The sequence below is a fragment of the Myripristis murdjan genome, chromosome 7, assembly GCF_902150065.1.
Source record: "Myripristis murdjan chromosome 7, fMyrMur1.1, whole genome shotgun sequence".
NCBI lineage: Eukaryota > Metazoa > Chordata > Actinopteri > Holocentriformes > Holocentridae > Myripristis > Myripristis murdjan.
This window is the reverse complement of record NC_043986.1, coordinates 6,769,526-6,794,525: the sequence shown is the minus strand read 5'-3', so window position 1 is coordinate 6,794,525 and position 25,000 is coordinate 6,769,526. Positions and strand designations below refer to the sequence as shown.

General features: G+C 42.9%; 1 protein-coding gene across 2 annotated transcripts in view; it reads left to right on the top strand.

Annotated features, from left to right (window-relative positions):
- Positions 1 to 25,000, top strand: part of mtcl2 (microtubule crosslinking factor 2) — a 182,162-nt gene that overhangs the window by 27,507 nt on the left and 129,655 nt on the right. For both annotated transcript variants that reach the window (XM_030056741.1, XM_030056740.1), the window contains exon 4: positions 14,791 to 14,940. In XM_030056741.1, the coding sequence (XP_029912601.1) occupies positions 14,791 to 14,940 (150 nt within the window). The remainder of the gene's footprint in view (positions 1 to 14,790; positions 14,941 to 25,000) is intronic.

Sequence of the window (25,000 nt, the reverse complement as noted above, 5' to 3'; positions counted from 1 at the left end):
AACTGGCTTGTTTCTGCAGATCGGAGTGTTAAATAGCACACACACACACACACACACACACACACATTTGCACAGTGTTTCTTTAGTTCCTCCACAGCTGCGGTAGAAATTGGCCGAGCAAAAAATAAAATAAGAGAAACACTAAAAGGGACCGTGTTTAATTCACTCGCTAATTAAACTGTGTACATTTCCGAAAAATAAATAAGTTATAAAGGCTTCGTTTAAGCAGAAATGCCTCGGTGCTATCTCGTTTATTGCATCTCATTATCCTGACGAAGCCGCAGGGCGTTTTTAAAAAAAAAAAAAAAAAAGTCCGGCGATCTTAATGGATTTTATGGGTTTTTAAAGCCTTTAAAAAAATGCTTGTATGAGTCTCTTGTGTCTGATTGTGACTAATTGTGATTGCTGTGATTATTATGAGCGTACTTTTTCATCACTGAAATGTCAGCCGGTGCATTTTTCTGATTACCAGAAGTGTTTTAATTTAAAAAATAAATAAATAAAATGGTCAAATAGTTGTATTGAAAAGTCAAATCTGAGTCATGTACAGCTCCACTGCAGCTATCTGTCATGATACCAAAAAAAAAAAGTTTTCGGACACCCTTAAAATTTTACACAATCTCAAATATTATCATGAAATATTTGTGGAAAAATCTTTTTTGTGTTTCAAAAGGTGTGGCTGCATTAGACAGATACAAACAAATACAAATTATATTTTTTTTGTTTATTGTTTACAAGAAAAACTAACAAAACTAAATTCTTGACAAATTCTTCTTCCAGTTCCTGGCTGTCCAGTTCTTGTGTGCCTCTGTCTCTCATTGATCAGGGGCTTCTTGATGGCCTTGTAGGACCTTAAGCCATGATCTAAAAGTCGGCCACGTGCAGTGCGGGTGGAGCTCTGGACACCAGTTTGGTTTGACCCCTGCTGCTGAAGCTCCTGTGATGTCTTTCGGCGGTTTTGCTGCACATGCGGATCAGGATGTGGTCATTTATTGCTGAAGAAACCCTTGGACGCCCAGATCTTGGTTTGTCTTCCAAGCGGTTGGTTCGTCTGTATTTCTGCAGAGTGTATCCAACTGCTGAAGGACTGCATCTGCACTTCCTGGCTATCTGGCGGCAGCTGTACCCTTCCTGGCTGAGAATCTTTATCTTCAGGCGTGTTTCCTGCGTTAGGTTCCTTGTTTTAGCCATTTTTGTGTCTGAAGAACTTTCAGATGTGCTGGCTTTATATAGACACCAAGCTTGACAACAAAAAATGTGTCTTTTAATAAAAAGAACAACCTTCATCACTGGTACCAAAATGACCCAATACTCAAAATGTCTTATGTATTTTTATGGAATCAATCAATTTTAAGTTTTTAATGGCTTTTTTAGGATTTGTTTAGTATTTTGGCTGTGACTGTACTAAAAGAAATTGCACTTGAAGACCTAAGAGTGATTCTTAATGCAATATTTCACAAATGCATGGGAGGTCCGAAGACTTTTTTCCACCACTGTACATACATACATACTTGCATGTAAGCATGTATGTTTGGGCTTAAAGGACCGCTTGCTATTTTCACAACTGCTAAGCATCGTGGGAATTGTGCGACTTTCCATCACTGTCAGTCACGTCCGTTGCTCCCTCCCTCTCCGTCTCTCTCTCTCTCTAAAGATAGATAGATTTTAGTCAGTATTGCGGCGGCTGTCATGCGAGTAGCCCTCTCTCTTTCACACATAATGGCTTTATATATAGACAAGGAGCAGATTACGGGTGATGTAACGTCCTGCGAGCGAGCCAGCGCTGAGAGGAAGAGTGCGGGATGAATGTCAAGAAGGTCAGCGGCGCCGACGCCCGGGCCGTCTGCCGGCAGCGCCTCGCAAAAAAAAAAAAAAAACAACTTTAATCTTCTGAGCCGGGCGCAAATGGAATACGAGAACGTGTACTCTCGTTTTCCGCCGTGAAAATCTTTGGAATATCTGTAATCTATGATGGGATATTAACAGCATGACTCATGATCGTGTGTGTGTGTGTGTGCATCTTCTTAATTCGGGTCTGTTTATGGGGGAGCGGATTATCCCACCAACATACGCCTGCATTTCTGACGTGTTATATTATATTATAAGCGACTGGGTTTGGTTCCAGGCCTATAAAGCAATTTCTTTTTTGTCGGCGAGGCTGACAGCTCCCACTTAGCACAAAAACAGAAATGATTAATTGATGTGATGTGAGGCTTCTGCAGGAGCAGGAGAGTGTGAGAGTGCAGGTTCATGCAGAGAGGCTGGTGTGAGGGGGGGGAAAAAAAAACTAAAAACGAAGCTAAAATAGCCAAATAAACACACTTAACGAGGTAGACACATCACCGCGCTGCCAAATCTCAACCTGAGTGTCTGTCACACTGCTCCCCCCCACGTGAAGGTTTCCACCGTCATCTGTCTGTAAAAATGAAATCCTGCTCGCGGCGTTAGCATCAGCTCTGCAGCTACCCAGCGGCTCTATAAATACCTCCTGGCTCGGCGTTGCTCCCCGGGCTCCCTGAGGAATTCCAGGCTGCTAAACGAGGTGCGACACACACTCATGAAACTAGAATAAAAACCACAGGAAAAACCCTCGTCAACACCTCCGGGACAAGCAGCCCACCCAGGAACCCCCGCACCCCTCGCACCCCCAGAGCCGGGTGATGCTCCGCGTTATCGTTTATCACCAGACATTTTAAGGAATATTATCTGAAAATTCGACTTGTTTTTTGTATTATTTCATTTTTGACTTTGTTTTACGGCAACACACACACACCATAAACATAAAGCACCCAATCCCAAGGGTGAGAAAAGAAAACAAACAAACTAACAAACAACTCACAGGTGTTCCAATTTAATCATATTCATTTTTTTAGCTGCACCGTGCCTGCCTTTAGAGCCGGCCCTCTTCCCATCAGAGCTACCAAATATTGCCAAATTACCATGTTTACTTTATATTTTCTGGAATATAGAAGTTATCTAATATAAAAATTTTAGTTTTACGTGACTAAATGCTATAATATTATCATTCCATTCTTTGGGATGAAGATGAGGCCATGTTGATTATTTAAGATGTGGCTTTCCATGCGAGTCATATTGTGATATATTTCAGCGTTTAAAAAAAAAAAAAAGGAGCATCATGACACTGATCTCAGCCACGTCGCCCGGCTCCAGCTGGGCTCTCAGGTGACATCACACACCTGATGTGGAACTGATCAATTCAGAACGCGACGTAACATCATGGAGAAGAAGCTGGCGTTAGTCGGAGCCACCAGTCGCCTAGTTACTGGTTTGTTAACCAGCTCGGAGAAATTACTTAAATTTGGAATTAAATTAAATTAAAACCAGTGATTTTAATGATTTTGTAGCCTGAAATTGTATTACCTTCTATTGTGAAACTGACTCAACAGTTTGTTAAACTAAAAGCACAACATGTACAGTGTAACGTATTAAGTAAGGAGTTCTTTAATGGATTTCAGAGAAATTTGAAGGGTCTTTCCATTAATAACACCACAATCCATGCACACAAGCCATACAAATTCCATAAATTCCTCTTTGAATCCACTCAGAAACATGAAACTGTAAATAAATCAAAACCTCAGCTACCTGACTATTTTGCTTAACCCCTCGTCATTTAAGGTATAATATCTGGTCATATAATGGGGGAATTAGTGGATAAATAATGTGTTTTTGTTTGTGTTTACAGTCATTGTAAACTACATTAAACTACATTTTATTGTTCGGTTTTACCTCTAACACTAATGACCCGACCTACAATCACACCGTCATCGCTCTTTCTCAACAGCTGTTAAAAATACAGCACATTGAAACGTTATTTGCACACATCCAGCTGCATGATGACATGAGCCGCGGCTGCCGGGGTATCTGTAACGGCGAGGCCTCTGGGGTGTTGCATGAACATCGTCACCGCGGGATACGCTCTGTAAAGCCGAGTCGAAACACACTGGTATCACGCGGTGACCCGCTGCGAGCCGACCGGCATCTGGGTCGTGAGCCACAGCTTAGGAACCACTGGTTATGTATGATTGTGAAAGATAATTCCCAAAACACTCCTTATCTGTGCAAGCAGCTTGGAGCTGATTCTGCAATATACCCCCTCTCCCCTTCTCTCTCTCTCTCCCTCTCTCTCCCTCTCTCTGTGTCTGTGATGAATCGAGTGGTTCAGCTGAACAGTCAACAGTCAATACTCGTACAGAAGACTCCGGCTCTCTGTAAGCACATTTCATAGCTCATTAAAAAAGCACAATATTGTCATCTCCAAGGCTGAGGCCCGGCGAGGCCTTTTGAGGCTTCGCCGTTTCAGTGGAGTCATCATTCCCCGACAGGAGGCGGCGGGCTGTGATTTGATGAGCGACAGATTTGACAGAAGCATGGCAGGGAGCTGAGCTAGTCAGAATACACACGCACACACACACACACGCTCATAACAGCCCAGTGAGTGATTGGTGGGACTCGGCGGCAGTGTAAATACTTCTGCTTTTGGTTCACTTGGAAAACAAGAACGGCCGAACCGCCGAGACTGAAAACACACCGAGGCGGACAAAACCACACGTGGAAACAGGACTCGCAGCTAAAACTGTATTTAATGATGTTTGTTCTTATTGGTTTTGGCGAACAACGCGGGGAAGCCCCTGCAGTCCGTCCCCCACAAACCAGTGATTATTACCAGGTCAATAACACAGGCTTTGACTCGATTAAGAGTGTAATGGCATGTTCAGACCAAACGCAAAGCGAGTTTTTAATGTGGCGTGATTACATCCAAAAATCAATGCAAAGTCGCATATAGATGTGAATTCATGGCAGGCGATGTGAATGATGTGAATTTCCACGTCACAAATGATGTGAAAATGTGAAATTCACGTCATTTGTGGATTCGTGTGAGCTTACATTTTTTGAGCCAAAAATTCGCAACCTTATTTGCACGAGTCTGCGACGCAAAAACACATTTCTCGTTTGGTCTGAAGACGCCGAAACAGTGAAAATGAGCACAAAATCTTTGGGAAGAAATGAATATAGTCCCAAATTCAGCTGAAAAATGATTTGTGCGTAATCAAAACATAGTAACCAGCAACTAGTTTTCGTTAATGTGAGTACATGGCTAAATAACACAGTACACTTTAAGTTAACTTTGATAAAAAAAAAAAAAAAAAAAAAATCTTTAAGTACTTTTAGTAACGTAACTAAACTTTTGAAAAAGTAGCTTTTCCTAACAATGCAGGAAATCTGTGTTACATCACAAGAATTTGATCAAAAGACATTTTTTCATTCAGTAATTAATGATTCAAACGAAATAGCCGAGCCCTGATGTGTGATACATTTTCTTAAAGCTGTGGATGCTGCCGTCCAAGTCCAAGCAGAAAATGAAAAACTGTTTCTCACAGGGTCTGTTTTTCCACGTAGGTTCACAAATAAACATGAATAAACGAGTGAATAAATGAATGAAAAGGCTTTTAGCCCTCCGTATACTTTAGGCTTCTTCAGGGTTAAATCACCTGATGTGGAAGCAGGGGTCACACCTGTGACCGTCCGGTTACGGGACGGTGTTTCCGGTCAGCAGGTCACCGTCCCGTCGGAAACAGCCTGCAGACTGAACCGCGTGTCTGCTGCCCGCTGGGAGGTCGAGAGAGAGAGAGAGAGAGAGAGAGAGAGAGAGGGAGAGTTTGTAATAAGAGGTATGGTGATAGACTTTCACCTCCACCACTACACACACACACACACACACACACACACACACACACACACACACACACTGTGTCTCTTTGTTTTACTGGCTGCATGTAAATTCTCTGTGATAACATCTTCAGGAAGGGAAGTCGTTCGTTAGAGGTGCAACCGTTATGGGAGAACCAGTGTGGGTATGTGTGTGTGTGTGTGTGTGTGTGTGTGTGTGTGTGTGTGGTGGGGGTCTAAGTGCTGACAGGCTGGATAACAGGAAGAACAGGAATCTGTTTGTTGCAGCTTGCACACAATCAAAGACACACACACACACACACACACACAACCCACATAACACATGAAAGAAAGCCTTTTGGTGGCTAACTGCCACTCGTTGAATGATATTACTGTTTGCCTTGTGGCAAGTATGAATTCTGTGTGTGTGTGTGTGTGTGTGTGTGTGTTTGTGCGCCTAATGCAACTGTTGAGAAAGCCTGTCCTCTGTCTCTCTTCTCTCTGCTTGTGTCTTTTTCTGTTCTTGGTTCTTATTTCTTGATTCCTTACTCTCACGCTCTCTCTCTCTTTCATACACACACACACACACACACACACACACACACACTCACACACACATTCTCTCACCCACCTCTCCAGCACGCTGATTGCATGCTAATTACATCCTATAGCTCTGTTGCCGGGTAAGCTCGTGGCCTCAGTGGAGCTGGATTCCTCCACGTTTGCCTTTAACATAGAAGAACAATACAGCATCTATTAGGAGTCACAGGCGGACAAAGGAGGGTTTAGGAGCAGGGCAGTATAGCAACGAGAAGAAGAAGAAGAAGAAGAAGAAGAAGAAGAAGAAGAAACGGAGGCAGGAGGAGAAAAGAGAAGGAGAAGAAGAAGAGGAGGAGAGGTGGAGGCCTGTAAACTTGTATTGATGTCAGCACCGCGTTCATAAAAGCTGTTTTTTACGATGTAGATGCACCAAGTAAGATGAAGCACACACTAATCAATCATTGCTACACGCCAATGCCCCTCCCCCTCCCCAACACACACACACACACACACACACACAGATCCAATTGGCATAAAGCAGCGGAGGCCTTCAGCCGAACATGCGCTGGGAATTCAGGCTCCTCTGTGTTTTAAAAGACAAATCCTGGAAGCTGACCAGCATGAGCATCAGGTCAAACTATTGATCTGAGCACGGAGCCAATAAGTCTGCTCACAGAGGGAAAGAGAGAGAGAGAGAGAAGGAAGGAAAGAAAGAAAGAAGGAAGGAAGGAAAAATGGAGCAAGTGGGAAATATCATATTTACCATATTTATGAGTCTGTAGCCGATGAGCATCGCTCTTGAAGTCATAATTACAAGTGGGACATTCTAAAATATTGATGATAGCCATTTGTGTCTTCCAGCGCTCATTGGAAACATCGGATTTACGCGTTAACAAGCACATAAACAACCTCTCCAACTTCTAATTAGCAGTGGGGGGGGATCTGCACGTGTGGACGATCCTTCACGCTTCACGACAGCAAAAAAAAAAAAAAAAAAGGGAGAAAGAATAAAGACGGTGCTCCTCATTGTGCTGCCGATATGAAAAAGCAACTCTTTTTGTAATCATGCAACAAAATCACATCTCTAACTCCATCCATTTAAAAAAAAAAAAAAAAAAAAAAAAAAAAATCAGGTTGCTATAGTTACCTGGCATTTCCTGCCAGAGCGCTTGAGCGAATGGAAAACGAGTTGGGACGTTCATGGCACCAAAAACGCCTCCTGTCTGCTGTGCTCTTGGTCGTTTTACACACCTCTTTGGAGAAAAAAAAAAAAAAAAAAAAAAAAAAAAGATTTCCACCACCGTCCATGTTTGATGCTCTCAGGTTGCCATGGTTACCTGATATTTCTGACTGGATGGAGCGGCTTAACACCCGTCACGTCGGAAAGCCTGACGAAGGAGCTTTCAGCGTTTACTCCGAGGCGCTAAAAGGAAAGAAGAACAAGAAAGAAAGAGACAGAAATCCCACTTTCAAGTGCACGTCAGAGGCCCTGTATTTACCGTATTTACCAGCTGGCAGCGTATGAATGCCTGAAATATCGATGACAGCCAAGACACGCGTATAAAAGGCTTTTATGAACCGGTTTGGCCGAAAAGCTATCGAGCTCATGTAGCAATCAGCACCGCCTCACAGGAGATCAAGCAACAGTCACAAAAATTAATCTACAGCTTCACGTCTGCAGACATGAAGGGTCCATTTTTTTTGTTTCATGCATATTGATGCAAATTGAATTTGTGTGCATGAACAGCGCTTCCAGAAGAGGCTGAATTTAGGTAGTTTTAGACAACAAATGAAGGGCACACATGTGATTATGTCTGGTAACGTATTGTTAACTTAGAAAACTATTGGATTGAGAGTTTGGGGGATTTGTTTTGGCATTAGTTTAGTTTTCTTTTCTTTCCATATTCACTGAAACACACACAGATCATTTATGTTTAGATTTCACTCGGGCTATGGGTGGCGGCCCAAATGTAATTTTGTTTTAAACAAGTAAGAGCAGTGTAGCCAGGTTAGGCGTTTTTCTTTCTTTCTTTTCTTTCTTTCTTCTTTAAGCTGAACAGCTGAATAGGTCGGTTACCGTTTCCTTTCGTTTAAGAGCAGGCTAGTGTTTTTTTTTTTTTTTTTTTTTTCGGTGTATATTGTTCTTTGTTGCGTCGTCATCCCTCTGCCTTCCCCTTTTGTGCCTTTGTGTTCGCCTCCTTTCAACTACAAATCAACGGCTGTACATGCCAGCACATCCACATGCGTTGCTTCCCTTATTTCCCCCTAGACAGTTTACATCTTTTAGGGCTGTAACAATATCCAAGTGAGGGAAATGTCACTTTTAGGCATCCAAACCAGAAACCGGACACGGCCTCAGTCTGTGAGAGCGAGCGCTGGTCTCGAACCCGGGTTGCCTGAGGTCAAGTCGCGTTGATGGACCCATCCATCAGCCCGCCAGCCTCCTCATGTGGACTTTGTGCCTCTTTATACTACTCCACTCTATACTACACAGGCCTGAATACATTACTTTTAACGCCATGATTACTGTCGCGAAAAATGGAATGAATGTCCAGCTACATTATTACAGTATTACGCGACTGTTGTATTTGTATTTCCTTGTATCGCCATAGTGCATTGTTTTTATTGTCTTTTACTGCATTTTTATTTCCTTAGCATCACCTTTGTATGCTGTTTTTATTGTTTATTGTATTTTATGTTTCCTTTGTGTCGCATTTGTATATTGTATATATATATATATATATATTTTTTTTTTTTGTGATGTTTTTATGCTGTGTTTGCTACTTTTGATGCTGTATCTTGTATTTGTTTTTACTGTAAGGCGACCTTGAGTGCCATGAAAGGCGCCATAACAAATAAAATGTATTATTATTATTATTATTATTATTGTGTTTATTATCTTTGTGCATTTGTATTTATAACTCGTAAAGCGTTTTGTGAGTTCTGTCTGGGAAAAGCGCTATATAAATAAATTTTACTTACTTACTTACCTACCTGCTGTGAGGCTGGATGGATGGAGGGAGAATGGCCAGCGTCTGTGCATATCCTCATCCGTCCAGGTCATAAGCGTCTCGAGGAAACTGAATCAGGTCAACCGGACTTGGTTTTATGTCGAGGAGACGTTTCTGGTCGAGTGGACAGCGTGAACTGATGAAGCCACTTGGAGAAGGGGCGGAACGTCTTCTAGACATATAACTACAGTAAGTCCAGCTGACCTGATTCAATTTGCTTGAGATGAGAATGGCCAGTGTGGCGTTTATATGGAAATGGTGCACGGTTACGGCTCGGATGTCGTAAGAAGTAAAATAGCAGCTGAAGAGGAACGAGAGAGGGAAGAAGGGGGTTGTTACAGCTGAAAAAAACAACAAGGTGAGCCATTATGAACCATTAGAGCCATTAGGAACCACTGGAACAAGTCAGTGAGAGTGAATGGAGGCGAGATAAAGAGGACAGGAGAAAGAATAACACACACACACACACACACACACACACGAAGGCCTGAATCGGAGTGTGGCGGAGCTCAGGGAGCCATTGGCTGGAGAGAGAGTGGGCAGCACAGAGGTGCATTGTGGGACTCAGCTGCACCCTGGCGCTCACTCAAACACACACACACACACACACACACACACACACACACACACAGATGTATTAACACACACATTTACACTCAGACATACAAGCAGAGTACACATAGTTACAAATTGTACTAACAGCAGTTTTGCAGATGATCTCTTTCTCTCTCTCTCTCGCTCACACACACACACACACACACACACTCTCACACGCAAACACACACACACAAAAGCACACACAGGAGCAAATTGTATGAGCATGAATCATGTGGATACACAGAAATCACTTACACAGACAAAACACACACACGCACAGTTGTATAAAGATGCACAATCACTCCCTCTCGTTCTCTCTCTCTCTCTCTCTCTCTCTCTCTCACACACACACACACACACTCTCTTGGCTCAGTGTTTTTCCTCTTTCACCCTCCTACACTACAGTGTGAGCTGTGCTGATCACATCACTGCTGCAGTTACTATTCAAATCTTCTCTCCACACTTCCCACTCCACTTCCTCATAAAAAAAAAAAATACATATAGAAAGTATTACAGTATTTTCCAACATGGCAACCCAGTAAAGGCTGTGTTGTTGAACACTGTGACCTTCCTCACTGTTTACAAGAGCAAAACGTTTGGATCATATATCCCTTTTGTGGGGGGAAAAAACCCCCCATCATTTTAAAGTCATCATGCAGTGTTTCCTGAATACAGAGATTCCTCCTCGCCGCAGACGTCGGCGAGCTCCTGTCCTCCGAAAAGGAAATCGCTCACCTCCTGCTTTCATCCCATCACTCAGTCAGAGCTTCTGTCCGTCTGTCAGCAGGACGCCGGTAAAACTTATGAACAAATTTCCATTAGATGTTGTTGACGGATCGGCTCCGGGCCAAGGAGCTGCTGATTAGATTTTGGTGCTGATCCAGATCTGGGATTTCTGCCATTACATGATTAGTGTTTTTAGCCGCAGCTCTGAAAGGAACAGAGGCAGAGGCTGGAAACCAAACCCTGAAGTTTTGTCTGCAGAGTCAAGAAATCAATCTGGGTTTAGGTGGAGGGCTGTGCTCTGCCCTCTGGTTTGTTCAACTTCTCAGTCATTTCATGAGAATCGCCGACACTTTTCTCCAGTTTTCATATTTGTGAATGAAATCATCGTGTTTGCAGTATGTTTTAGGCTGCTGTGTCTCACAGTGGAACTCATTTGGAGATTCATTTGGAGTGTCTCCTGTCCTGTGAATCAACCTACCTCTCACCTTTTTCCATGTAGTCAACTGAAGGCTGTTTGCAGGCCACACATAAAGTAAAACTGAAAGTAACACTGAAAACATGATTAAAGACCCCTTCCACTCAAAAATATGATTTTCTTATTTTACAACCTCTAAACTGACCTTTACTACACTGTGCAAAGTTTGTCACGAGGTGTTTCTTTACACTAAAGGCGGAGGTGTGTGTGTGCACGTCCCTAAAATCTGAGATTGAGATGTCACCCGAGCCAGCTGGATTTGGTACGCCGCAAATCCAACAGCCAATCCTGTCAGCTGGCGGTCATTAGCGTAAGCCCTGCCGCCGGTCTCGGTCTCTGCAGGTTCTGGTGCTGGACTGTTGGTCGTGTTTCAAAAAACAACAACAACAACAATAACAACAAAAAAGACTAACTCGAAATTGCTGCTTCAACAATATTAGCAGAAATTTGTTGAAAAAAAAAAAGTCGTGGTTAGATTATCAGCTATGGAAAAACTTTCACAAGTGTCACTGAGGGACTTCCTGGTTCTAAGTTTTATTTAAAAAAACAAAACAAAAAACAACTCAAATGGCTGCTTCACATGAACAATATTAGCATCAGTAAGAGATTCGCTGAAAAAAATAATGTTAGATGGATAGATTATCAAATACAATACAAGTTATGAGTCTGTATGCAAGCAGCAGGGAGTGGACGGGAGCTGTTCGCATACTTAATGAGGCATGAAGGGATATTTTTTCATGGGGAAAAAAGTAATAAACATGTAAAAAAATAAATATGTGTTGTTGATGATCAGAGATGATTTTTGTAGATGTTTAATCGGTGACTGAAGGAGGGACTTTAAGGATGGAATCGGCCCCATTTCATGATGAATTTGATGTGAACCTTCTTCTCTAAAAACGGACGCAGACGTTTATCCGGTTCCCCTCTAGAATCATTAACACCCTTTATTTTCAATAAGAGAAAAGCACTCAAATGAAAGATAAAATAAGCGTTGATTAAAGAGACGACCTGCTGTATCTGACGGTGGAGTGTCTTGCTGTCTTTTGTTTTGTTTAGCAGCGATGGAGAGGAGCCGAAAGTGTGTTTGGCCTCGCTGTGGGACTGAGTCTTACTAACTCCTGTTTTTCACACGTTGACTCATCACAAACAAACTCACGACCCACGGTGGCTTTCCGAGCTGCAGCTAAACCAGTCCTGGCTGTTTTTATTTCAGGACGTTTACAGCTCTGACATCTGCCGATACTGATTGTGATTTTTACTCTCAGCGCCACATTAAACCTCTCGATGCTCTAAAAACAAGACGCCAGGGACTAAAGTTTTCACGAATCAACACAATTTATTCAGTGATAACGTCCATAACCAGGGTGATTATCCACAGACAAATGCATTTTTCTACTTTCTACCAACTTTTGCATTTGTCTACTACAACTTCCCACCCACCTCATATTTCTAAGCGTTTAATCATCTCTGCATAGTGTTTTTTTCCACTAAATTACAAACTGTTATAGGAGAACAGTCGATAATGCTTTCAAGACGATGATAAAAAAAAACATCATTACTGAATATGAACCGTAATGAGATTCAAATGCAGTTTCACTTTGAAGGGAAGTCAAACTGTTTCTTCTGTTTTTGTTGTTTTCCAAACAGCAATGAGGCAAGAACAGTTTAACAGAAAATAGACTCAAAATGAGGCGTTATAAAGAAGACAACAGCACAATCATTGGTTTAATATGTTTTTTTTTTTGTTTTTTTTCCTAATCCAGCCTCAATTTATTTCCCCGGCACTCATCAGATAATTGGCTCGACTCAGTGCATGTTTGGCTTCTTGACATCCGGCAATTAAGGCCGGATTTAGAAAATGAACTGCGTTTGTGTGACACAGCCACTGATTTCAGACGCCAGCATAAAATATGCAAACTACTACTAGGGACAACACAACTGCACTTTAATTCTGTTTTATTGCCCAAGCAAAGAGTTGGCTTGGATTAAAGCGTATTGGAAATTTTGACTCGATGATATTTGGACCCAGTTCAGTTTTCCGATGTTCTGCATGTTCCTCTGAGCCTCTTTGTTTTTTTGTCTTTTCTTGCTTCTGTTTTCATATCAGACATCAGCGCGGGCGTCGACTTGACTTTGCCTTTGTTTGACACTTTGACATTCAAAAAAATTTAATTAACAATTACCCTCCGGGGGGCGACGGTTACACTTCATGAGATAAGATCAGACTGTAGAGCTATAGATTAGTTCCTGCAAGAGACGTTTCAATATCCTTTCAGCTTTATTACGATGGTTTGGGGGCAGGAAAGAAACTTTTTTTTGCCCTCGGTCCACAGCGATTTCTGATTTCTGAAAGTCTAGTTAAGAAACTTCACAAGCATAGCTCATATTTTCCATCTTTTGAACAGGGGGTGGTATTAATTTGAAATCCCCCCTTGTGTACAGAGAATAGGAGAAAGAGTGATAAACGCTTACAGATTAATTTGAACTGACAACATCCTGAGGACATGATCTGCGTCCCGAGATACAGAGCGCCTCGTAACCTGACAAAAAAAAAAAAAAAACGCTTTCTTTTTTTAACCTCAATAACAAACATAATTAAATAATTTCCAAATCAATTTCCCTAGATGGCAATTCCGAGGTTATTGTTTTCAGCACTTGGCAACGAGGATCTGACTGCTGCATGAGTTTTTCACACCTCATCCGGAGCCAAAACATGGTGTACTATTGATGCACTATAACATATTTCCTCTCAGAGAAGAAGGATCCTCATGCCCACACAGCAGTGAAGGCTGTTGGAAGACAAATTATGTTCATTGCCTTAATTATTATTATTATTATTATTATTGTTTTTCCTGTTTGCGCTTGCTCATTTGTCAGTGAATCTGTAGCCAAGAAAAGCCGGCTCATGATTGAAAGGTTATGGGTGTGAATACATGGGGTCGATAAGAAACGTCCTCCAAAAAAATATGTGACATTGAACTGTGATTGGTTGTGCCAGGCAGCCCATGTTTTAATGCATTTAATACATTTAATACATTTCTGTTGAATGAGCATTGTGACTGTCGAGCCGCCTAGTTTGATGAAGATGAAGATGGCTGGCTACAGCTGCCAGGAAAATAAGCTCAACAATCATAAACACATGCACAATTTCCATAATTTCAAGCTCTTTCAGTGACCTGCAAATGTAACAGCATTGCTCTACCATTGCATTCTCAACACAGGATTACAAATTCACCACACCCACAAATCATATCGAAAACTCGAGTATAACAATCTAATGTTGGAAAATCCTTCCCTAATACCTGAATGGATTTCTATGGAAACCTGGGGCCTTGATGTTTTTTTTTAATAGCTAGTAAAATACCTTCACAAACCATTTGAAGAGTAGAAAAAGGTGAAATGCACAGATAAATACCTGCAGCTGGCCTACAGAGGTTACTACCACAGGTGTCATTACCATGGTATTGTTCAACAAGGAGCCAAACAAAATCCTGCAGTGTCTTAGTGACACACATGTAGATGTTTGAGCTCCCAACAAGGATAACTAAATAAATGATTCAAAACGCTCCATTTCAAAGCCACGAGTTGCTTTCTAACATTCAGAGCTGTCAGAATGCAACTGTTACATCTTTTACATTTTGGGAATAGTGGGATGGGAGTGTTTATTTTATCGTAGTTGTTTGAATTGACTTGTTTCAGATGTATTTTCATGTGGCTCATGACTCGCTCCGTGCCTACCTGTCATCCTCTCAGGTGGCGAAGGACGTGTCCATCCGCCTCCACAGTGAGCTGGACAGCGTGGAGAAGAAGAGGAGTCGCCTGGAGCAGGAGAACGAGGAGCTGCGGGTCCGACTGCAGGACCTGGAGGTCGCCAAACAGGTCCTGCAGCAGGAGATTGACAAGGTAAGGAACTAATGTCCAAACCGCCAAAGTGAACCGAGGCAAGCCAAGGCCAGACCGGGCTCAGTCGATTCAGGTTACGGGAAGAAGAATTCGTGATCAAACTGTAAGACCTGGAGGTGGCCAAACGAGTCTTCCAAACAGTGTGGCCTTGCTGGGTTTGCAAAGAACTTGAGCCAAGCAGGAACATGAAGAACTGAGGTTCAGCCTGGATAACCTGAGGCCAGTCAAACAGATCCTCTAATAGGGTGAAAAGGCATTATGATGCTGTTGGGTGAATCTTTAATCTTTATTAGGGTTTTGAGGCTGAAGAATTGGTCAGATGTGGTCAAACGGGTCTTCCAGAAGTTTTGAAAGACCAAGAAAGTAGAATTGATCTGCCAGGAAGATAAAAATCCAAAGTAAGTTGCTGAAGTATGAATTTGCTTGACCTGGTCTGAGCCGGACCGTGGTAAATGTTGGACTGGCTTGCACAGATGAAGAGCTGGGACTTAGACCTAATGCATCCTGTTGCAGGAGAGGGTAAACTCCAACATCGGCGGCTGTGTCACTTTAAACTGAGCTGTGCTGTGCTGAACTGGGCTTTGTTCACACAGGATGTGCTGGTTTGGCCTGCAGAAAGTCAGGCTGCGAAACCTGGAGACGGAGAAACCATCGAGGGCAAGAGACAAACAAGCAACTGTACTGTGGCTTTTGAAAGTAGATCACGCTGCACAAAGCCAGAGCTGGGTTAGGGTGAGGTGAACCTGGTGGGAAGATGACATTATGTCCTTCTGGTGTCACCGTTTTTGCATGAGCTGTTGGGTAATTTGCATAATGAACAGGTTAGACAGCTTGACATGCAAGTCTAGTTTCTTCAAGGGGAGATGGATATATAATATATTTGCTTTGTCATTCTCTACCCTGCACATTTAAGCTGAACTAAAGTGTGATGACCTGAGCTCGCTATGGTTTGTTAGTCTGCTGTTTTTCAGAGTTCTCCACGTGTCAGGATGAGCTGTTTTAGCCTAAATTGACTTACTCTTTACAATAAACTGTAGAAAGTCCTAACTCCTCAGTGGAAGTTATTCAGCTCCTTGTTATGCTGTTTAGTAAACAGGTTTTGTCGAAGCAGACTGCTCGGGTGCAAGTTTACATGGGACTTTCTGTTTGGGTTTGGACCTAATTGGAACTTTTTGTCTTTGGCCTAAACATTGACATTTAGCTGCTCTTTATTTAGCCTGTCTTCACTTTGGCCTTTTGGAAAACAATGTTTACCGAGCGCACTTTGCCTTGGAAGCCACCAGAGAAGCTCTCTCTATTCTCATCTTGTGTTTACCTCAGCTCTGTATCGCTCCGCCACCACTCCAGGGATGTCGCTTTGTTGTTGCAAAGTGTGGCAGTCATGCCAATAAAGCTGTGGAATGAAAAAGGAAGAATAAAATTGATGTTAGAGCCAGTGGAAGTGAAAATAAACAAAAATGAATTGGCACTGCAGCCGGTTGAAAGGGAAATGCATAAATTAAATTGATGCTGTGCCCGGTTTTGCTCTGAGGGAAGGCAGAATGACCTCGGAGCTGTTTCCCTGAAGGCCTCCTCCTGAGCGGACTGATCTGCGTGAAAAGCATGAAATGAGGCCCCGTCTTTCCTTCGTGCTCTCTCGCTTGCATTTCTTTCTCCCCATGTCTTTCCTCCTGTCGGTCTTTGCAGCTCGCCTCTCCGTGTGTCTGTATTTTTTTTGCCAGTATCCTCTCAATCTACATTAAACCAGAGCCAGAGAGGCGGCATGGCTGGAGCGAAATTGCAGTGCACAGGGGCCGATGGCCGTGGCCTTGGCCCGGGACCAGGCCCCTGATGTGGGTCAGGCTTGGACGGATGGCTGGGTCGCTGGCAGGAGACCTGGAGCCGTCTGCTCGGTCCGGTCCAGGCTGGTCTGGCTGAACCGCCTGCTTCCCTGGTTGGAACAGATAGTTTTCTGACTGTCTGCGGGTAGCTGGATAAATGGCTGTGGGAAGGATGTTTTTTTTTTTTTTTTCACTGGTTTATTCCCTAAATTCTGACTTCATTGTAATAAATGACACTAGTGAATGATTTGCAGCCACATAAGCCAACCTGATGATCATACAGGTGAAAAGAAGCTACCTGGTTGGCTGTTTCAGCTCAATTCCTCTGTCAGACAGGGGAAATATGGTTTGCAATGTGCTTTAGAATAAATATATTTTACTGACTGATTTTACTCACATTTGTAAGCAGCTTGTGTGCTCTTAAGTCCAAGACAAATTTCACCCCCAGCGCAAATTAGCTATATGGTATTATAGTTATCGTATTAGCTAGATAAATGACTAGCTGCTTGTTTTCTTTCTTTCTTTTTTTCCTGCCTGTCTTTCTAGCTTACTGGCTGGATAGGTGGTTGGTTTTGATTGAAAATCTGGTTATTTTATGAGTTGTTTGGGGTTTTACTGGCTGTTTGGGGACAAAGTTCCTCCTGGTAATGAAACTGGTAATATTAGAATTTTGGTACTTGTGGTACAAAAAAATCTCTATAAGTCATTAAGTCTCATATTCAGTCTGAAAATCTGTTTTTCATGGAAAAAAAGTGGGAAAAAAATCTGCCAGTAGGATGAGATAATCCCACTTGTTTCCAATGCTAATCAACTGGTTTCAAACAAGTTCATTTATTTTATATTGGTGGGGTGATCTCACTTATTCTGCCTTGTGTCAGCACCAGTTCCTTAGAAACAACACAAAACAAGCAGAACCGATTTAGAAGAAAGTGGGATTATCTCATCCGACTGGCGATTTGCGTCATGTGTTTGAAGCAAAACATGATTTGAGGAGTGAATGTGAGACTAAATGACTCGTTAAGACGGAGACCGTCGTGCACTTTTGCAGGCAAAGTTGGAAAATCCCAGTATTTTCTGGGGAAGTCAGGAAAAACAAGGGATTTTGACACACAGGCCTCTAGGTCACACTCCAAATGCACATTCTGGTGCATTCACAGGAATGAACTAAAATGTGTTTTCTGACTGTTTTATTTTAGTTTTTGGATCTGACCTCTGACCTCCGTCCTCCCTGTGGACGAGGGCACGAGATTCACCCGCCCGTCCGTCCACATCAGATTATTATTAGCTCCCCAAGTGCCTCGCTGGCCCGCCGACTGTCCAGATGGCGGCTGGTGTGCCGAGGGGCTTGCCGGCTGCTTGGTTAGCTGGCTGGCTGGCTGGCTGGCTGGCTGGCTGGCTGGCTGGCTGGCTGGCTGGCTGGCTGGCTGACTTGCAGGCTTTCATAAGCTGTGTATGGCTGTGCTGTGTGTGCTGCTGCTCTGAGTTATGCTAACCCTGTGGAGAGGGGAATTCTTCACATAGCTGACACACTTCTCATTCAGGGCACACCGTGTTTGTGTGTCTCTCCCTATGTGTGTGTGTGTGTGTGTGTGTGTTTGGCCATGCACAGAGGAATGTCTCGCTCATCTGTTGCTCACCTATGATTATATAAACGGGGTTCTTCAAGTGCATCCCACAACCAACAATAGAGAGAGACGGTAGACTTGCACAGAGACAGAGAAAGAGAAAGAGGGCGAAACACAGAGGAAAGAGAGACTGAATGGAAATGAAAGACATTCATCCACACAGACAGAGGAAGGCGAGAGCAAGAAAAAAAACCCTACAGAGAATGCAGGCTGGTGATTCACAGATGCGAGTTTAAAGGTGAATAAAAGGAGGTGTGTGAATTATTGATTGTGGCCGAGTGCCGGCTGGAGGCTCCGGTCTGTGTTGATATTTATGTTCGATGCAGTCGCGCTGTGTGTGTGTGTGTGTGTGTGTGTGTGTGTGTGTGTGTGTGTGTGTGTGTGTAGTACTCACCGCACGGCTGCGTTGCTCTGCACAGAGACGCCTATATTTCACCGGGAACTGTGATCTCTGCACACCGCACAGGAAAGCTTGTCATGCTTCACCACAGGGAAATAAAAAGCCTCACAGGAAAAAAAAAATTATTTATTTATTTTTTTTTTAAATCTGGAAATGCAAAAGCCTCTCTATAGTATTAGCTAGATGTGGAGGTGGCTAACATATGAAAGTAGCCAATAATATGCAGACAAATACAGAAGTGCACTATTTTGCACTCTTGGCTGTATGTGTTGTCTTTCTTAGCCACATCAGCGTCTTGTTTGCTCTCTGTGTATGTTAATTTATGGATATGGCAGCATGTTGTTGGCTCATTGTTAGGTAGCTATTTTTTTATGTCAGTGTTTTTTTTTTGTTTTTTTTTAGCTATCTGGATATTGTAGTATATTATTAGCAACATCACTCTTTGCAAACTTCATAGCTATTTCTGTTCTCCCACCCCAGCCGGAGCATTTTAATCATCCGTGCCCTCAAATTAGAAATTGACGGGTACGAATGACCAATCTGACGGCACAGATTAGGCCTGCTTTGTGTTGCACATTTCCTCCCATACTGCAAACATCCATGCAGCGTATGGATTTTAATACAGCTTTGTTTCGATCTCGGATTTAAATACGGGGATAAACTGCGGGTTTCGGCTTCGAAACACAACTTCATATCTAAAGACTCGGCTCCGAGCAGCATATAGCCTCGTGTTTCAGCCCAAGATTACAATAAAGCTCTATTAAATCCAAATACACCATGAATCTGTTCATATTTAGTATTTTTATTTTTTAATCTATCTGTAAATGTTAGCCTGGGCCGTTGGTGGCTGTTTATATTGCCACAGCTATTTCTATATGCTTTCATATTGTGAGCTATCTGTATGTTTATCCATTGGCAGCGAGGCTATCTGCATATTTCAGCACAGTGTTCTCACACACACACACACACACACACACTGCTATTGTTTACCAGGCACACTGTTGATGAAGAGACTATCAGCACAATTAAGTTGTACAAGGAGATGAGACTCCCTTTTGTCTTTGATCAATTTCCTCTGTCCTTTTCTCCTTTTACCTCCCTCACACACCGACTTCATCTCCTCTTCCTCCTCCTCCATCCCTCCTTCCTTCCATCTCTGTCATTCTCCCATGTATCATCACCTCCCTCTCTTTCTTTCTCTCTCCCCCGCCCGGCCCTCCCTTCTGTCCTGCCGCCCCAGTCGACGCCCAGACGAATGCTGATGCAGGAATGTCTTTATCCCAACTCCCACCTCTTTCCAAACCTCTCCTCCTCCTCTTCCTCCTCCTCCTCCTGTCCTCCCTCGCTCATTGCCGTCTCTCACCTCCACGCCAAACCCATCCCTCCCCGTCTCTTTCTCTCTCTCACACATCTGTGTTCATTTGCACTTGCTCTCCCGTCAAATTCTGCCTCTCCTCTCCCTCCCTCCCTCCTGCCTTCCTCGTTCCAAGACCATCGATCCATTCCAGCTGTTTGACCTTTGAAGGTGACAAGGCTGGATTTGATGAGGAGAATGAGGGAGGGAGGCAGGGAGGGAGGGAAGGATGTAGGGAATGATGGCAGTAGGGATGCATGCAGGGATGGAAAGAGGGAGCCTGGCAGGAATAAAACATGGAGGAATCCAGAGAGGGAGGGGGTGGACAGAAAAAAAAAGGAGGGAAAGAAGGATTCGGAGCATCCCTTAAAGAGGAAGAAAAGCGAGGAAAGGAGGCAGAGGCGGGCGTTTGGAGTGGCTGAAAGATCGAGTTAAAGTTTAACAGAGAATATGGACCGGGTAGCCGGAGGGATGGAGAGGCAAGGAGGCGAATAATGGAGGCTGGGTGAGGGTGAGGCTCGCGGGGTGATCGCAAGGAAAATAAATGAGGCACTTTAACCTTGTAAAGGTGAATGAAAGTAGGCTAAAGGATGGAAGGATGGGGGGGGGGGGGGGGGGGGGGGGGGGGGCAGGGGAAATTTGATCCACCAACCCCTTCCTAATAATAATATATCTGCTCTCCCTCCTCCATACAGCGAGAGATATGGATTTAACAGAGAGCTCGCTGAGCAGTGAACATTATTTCCCCGTGCATTCTCCTTCAAATCTATAGCTCGCAGCCGGGAAGCACGTAAACACCGCGCTGACATGGCAGTAGGTCTGTGTGACGACGGATAAAGTCACATTCCTGAGTGTTTTGCCAAGTATTACTCATTTTTTTTACTGCTTTTTTTTTCATGCAATATCGAAATCATGTGACTGATGCAATGCACACATGCAGTACAGCCGCAAATCCTGAAGATTACGCTGCATCAGTCTGCCAGAAGGAATAAGCAGAGTGAATCTCTGAAAAATTAAAATAAAGTAGAGGTAATTTAATAGAATTGCAACTTTTTGGTCGCTGTTTTTTTTTTTTTTTTTAATTATTGTTTAAGTAACTGACTTTTTTCACTTTTTATTGCATGTGTTTATTCAATGGATACAAAATTTAGTCAAACACTGAATCAGTTAGATTTGATTTGGTTCAAAATTGCAGTTTACAAACTGGAATCAAATTCCATCATTCAACAAAAAGTAATTTGTAAAACGAGTCACCAACTAGTTAAATGGAATGGAACTGAATTTCTGCTAAGCCAAAGACTTTTTTTTTTTTTTTTTTTTTTTTTACATCAAAATCAAAATGATAACATGATAAATTGTGCAGCTCTGCATTATCAAGCTTTGTCACTACACTCTGTCTCTGTGCTCGATGATCACACCAAGATTTTCCCCTCCAGTCTGGAGCAGCAGTGCTGCAGCAGCCATGTGAAAAATTGGACTCAGTATTTGTGTGTGTGCGCGCGTGCGTGCGTGCGTGTGTGTGTGTGTGTGTGTGTGCAGGTTTACCTGCATGAATCTGGGTAACCTTTCCTTCACAGAAGTGAACTGAAAAGCTTTAATTCTAGCTGCTGCCACCGCCTCAAGGTGGTCAAACACAATGGAGCAGTAGAGCGATGGAGAGGTGAAAAGAGGGATGGAGGGATACAAAGCAGATTGTTCAGTTGAGACAAGGAGAGTGAGGGAGAGAGAGAGAGGAAGTAGAAATTAGACAAAGGGTAACAAAGGGAAAGAAAATGGGAGAGAATAAAAGTGAAAGAGTCACTTAAAAAAGCAAATTATACAGTATGCACTGTCGAGAACAATAAGGAGGGCGAGAGACAGAGAGGGAGAGAGAGAGAGAGAGAGAGAGAGAGGATTGTAGCATGTGGGGTCTTGGCAGGAGGGCTGGCAGACGGGGAGATAACAACCTTATAATGGGGGAAAAAATCCTCAATGACTCGGGGGTGAAGGAGAGAAACTGCAGGACATCTCTCTCTCTCTCTCTCTCTCTCTCTGCCTCTCTCTCTCTCTGTCATTGTTCTTTTTCATCCTTTTATTCTTTGTTACTCTCACACACATATAGTAGCCTATATCCACACACACACACACACACACCTCTGCAAATGTGTTACTCCTGTGTTTCACTTGAAGGTCATTCGCAAGGTTTCTATGAGCTGGTTAGTGTGTGTGTGTGTGTGTGTGTGTGTGTGTGTGTGTGTGTGTGTGATCATGGTGTTTTTAAAATGATACCGCTGAGGGTGAGGAGGTCACTGTTTCTGCTTGGTCACATTTCGACTCATTTCATGCTCTCAAGCACTTGACTCCGTCTCCCTTTTTCATTCCCACGTTATCGTTCTCGCTCTTAGGGGTAAATATAGACCTTTTAATGCCCCCCCCCATCTCTCTCTCTCTCTCTCTCTTGCTCTCGTTCTCTCTTCCCTCATTACTGTTGAAGGAAACTGTTCCCTGTTATTTCTGACTTTCAGGAAGTGCCGCCTATTGTTTGGAGTGAGTTGAGGCATGTGGAACAAGGGTAGTGTGGGACTTTGCAATGTGTGTGTGTGTGTGTGTGTGTGTGTGTGTGTGTGTGTGTGTGTGTGTATAAAAACCACACTCTGTGCCAGAGGACTTTCTGAAACTTCCATCGGCGAGGGGACCGGGTTCATTCGCTGTGCTTGGGTCAGCGTGCAGTGTCTGTACGTTCGTAAGCTTTGCAGCGTGTGTGTGTGTATTTTATGCATATGTGAGTGTGTGACGTCCTTGAACTAAAAAGGAGAGAGAGTGAGAGAGCGAGCGAGAGAGACTGAGGGTTAATGGATGGTCATTTGAGCTACAGAGAGAACGTGACTTTACTTCCTAACCGCCGGGGCGTCCGCCTGCCCTTTAAAACTCTGGAAAGGTCTTAAGATCTCCAGATTTAAGCACTAAAAAAATATTAAAATGTCTTAAACCAGGTGATTATAGGCCTTATTTTGTCACCATGCTGTGTCAGATTTATTTGTGCAGGGTGTTCATTAATACAGAAACAGTAACAGTAATTAAGTGAGGGTGGGCGATATGGACTTTTAATAACATCACAGAGTTTCAGGGTGATTTGCGGTAACGACGATGATATACAATGATAACTACAGTGTTTCCCACAAAATTAGTCTATATATAGGCTATTTCTTACATCACCATTTTAATTTGAGTTAATCCTCCACCTTAATTGAAAGGCACGTGGTGCTGAATGAGACTTCCTTTGTCCAATAGTCTGTAGCAGCGAGGCGTTTAAGGTGCCATAAAGGATAGGAATTTTGACACCCAGCTCTAGTAAGAACTAGAGATGGGAATCTCTGGCATGAGGCCGATTCGGCACATATTTAGATACACGGGTTACGATTCGATTCAAAAACGATATATTTTTAATGATTTGATACGATTTGACACGATTTAAGAACGATACGATTCGATACAGTGTAAAAACAATCCCATAGTTAACATTTGTTGATGTAGACCATAGAGAAGCCAATTCCATAAAATGACATTCTTACAGTATTTTCAAACATGTAAAAGAGCACATATCCCTGAGCATTGTTGCTTTATGGCACTGTCAAAAATAAACAACAACAAAATCCCATGTCAGTGTATTTATTTTAGACATGGACAAAAACAGACTTGCTGAATGAACATCATTTTGTTGGATGGGATCAGAAAATAAAATGTATACAGTTGTCCCTCGCTATAATGCGGTTCACCTTTCGCGGCCTCGCAGTTTTGCGGATTTTTTTTTTGTGCAATTTTGCATGCTTTTTTTTTTTTTTTTTTTTTTTACAGAGCATTGTGTTCTGCGTCCTGATTGGCTAAGGGACTGTAGACCATTGTCAATCAATCTACAGTCTCCTGTACAGGACAGAATGCGTTCAGCTTGCCTAAAGTGTGTAGTGAGGGGTTTTACAGCCTTAAAACATCTATAATAATTGTAAAAAATAAAGCTGACTACTTTGCGGATTTTGCCTATTGCGGGTTATTTTTAGAACGTAACTCCCGCGATTAACGAGGGACCACTGTACATATAAAAACAGAACATAATTCACTATAGCAATAAATAAACAGTGCAAAGCCGCTCCAAAAATGACAGATATCCTGTGGCTTAAATTGTCAATAGTGGCAAATATTAGTCCAGGAAAAGAGAAGCAAACATAAAACATTATTTTCACCGCTCAAGCTGCCGCTGGCGTCGGTGCTGCTGCTGTTGGCGAAAATATTTACATCCATTTTTTTTTTTTGTTGTTGTTTTTCGTCATTGTTGTACTGTACCAAACTGTAAGTTTTGGGTTGGGAATGTAACGTTACGGAGCGTGAGAGTCGTCTCGTGAGAGTCGTCTCGTGAGCTCTTGCGTTGTTTTACAGATGAAAACTGTAAAGCCTCAGGCAGCCGAGTCCTCGTCTCGTGATCCGATCCACAACTCAATCGATTCATCCGAGGATTCATGGCTGATCTGTATCGACTGTGGAGTCTGCTGCCGACACAGCCGTATCTCTCACCTCGTTCCCAACCCTAGTAAGAACATGTCTGAGGCTGTGTGTGTGTGTGTGGTGTGAAAATAATGGCGCTAATGGCAAACCCTGACTGAGTGTAATTATACTGGCTGTAACACACCTGGGCAGGTTTATTAACGTATGTAAACTGAAGCAGCTCCTGGTCAGAGGCTCAATGTGTCATCATGTTGCTGTATTGTTGACATCATGATATAACTCTTTTTTTTTTTTTTTTTTTCTCCACATAAAATTTACACCAGTGTTATGGTGAGTGATCTGATCTGGTTCAGCCCTATAATTAAATTTTCATTATATTTACCCT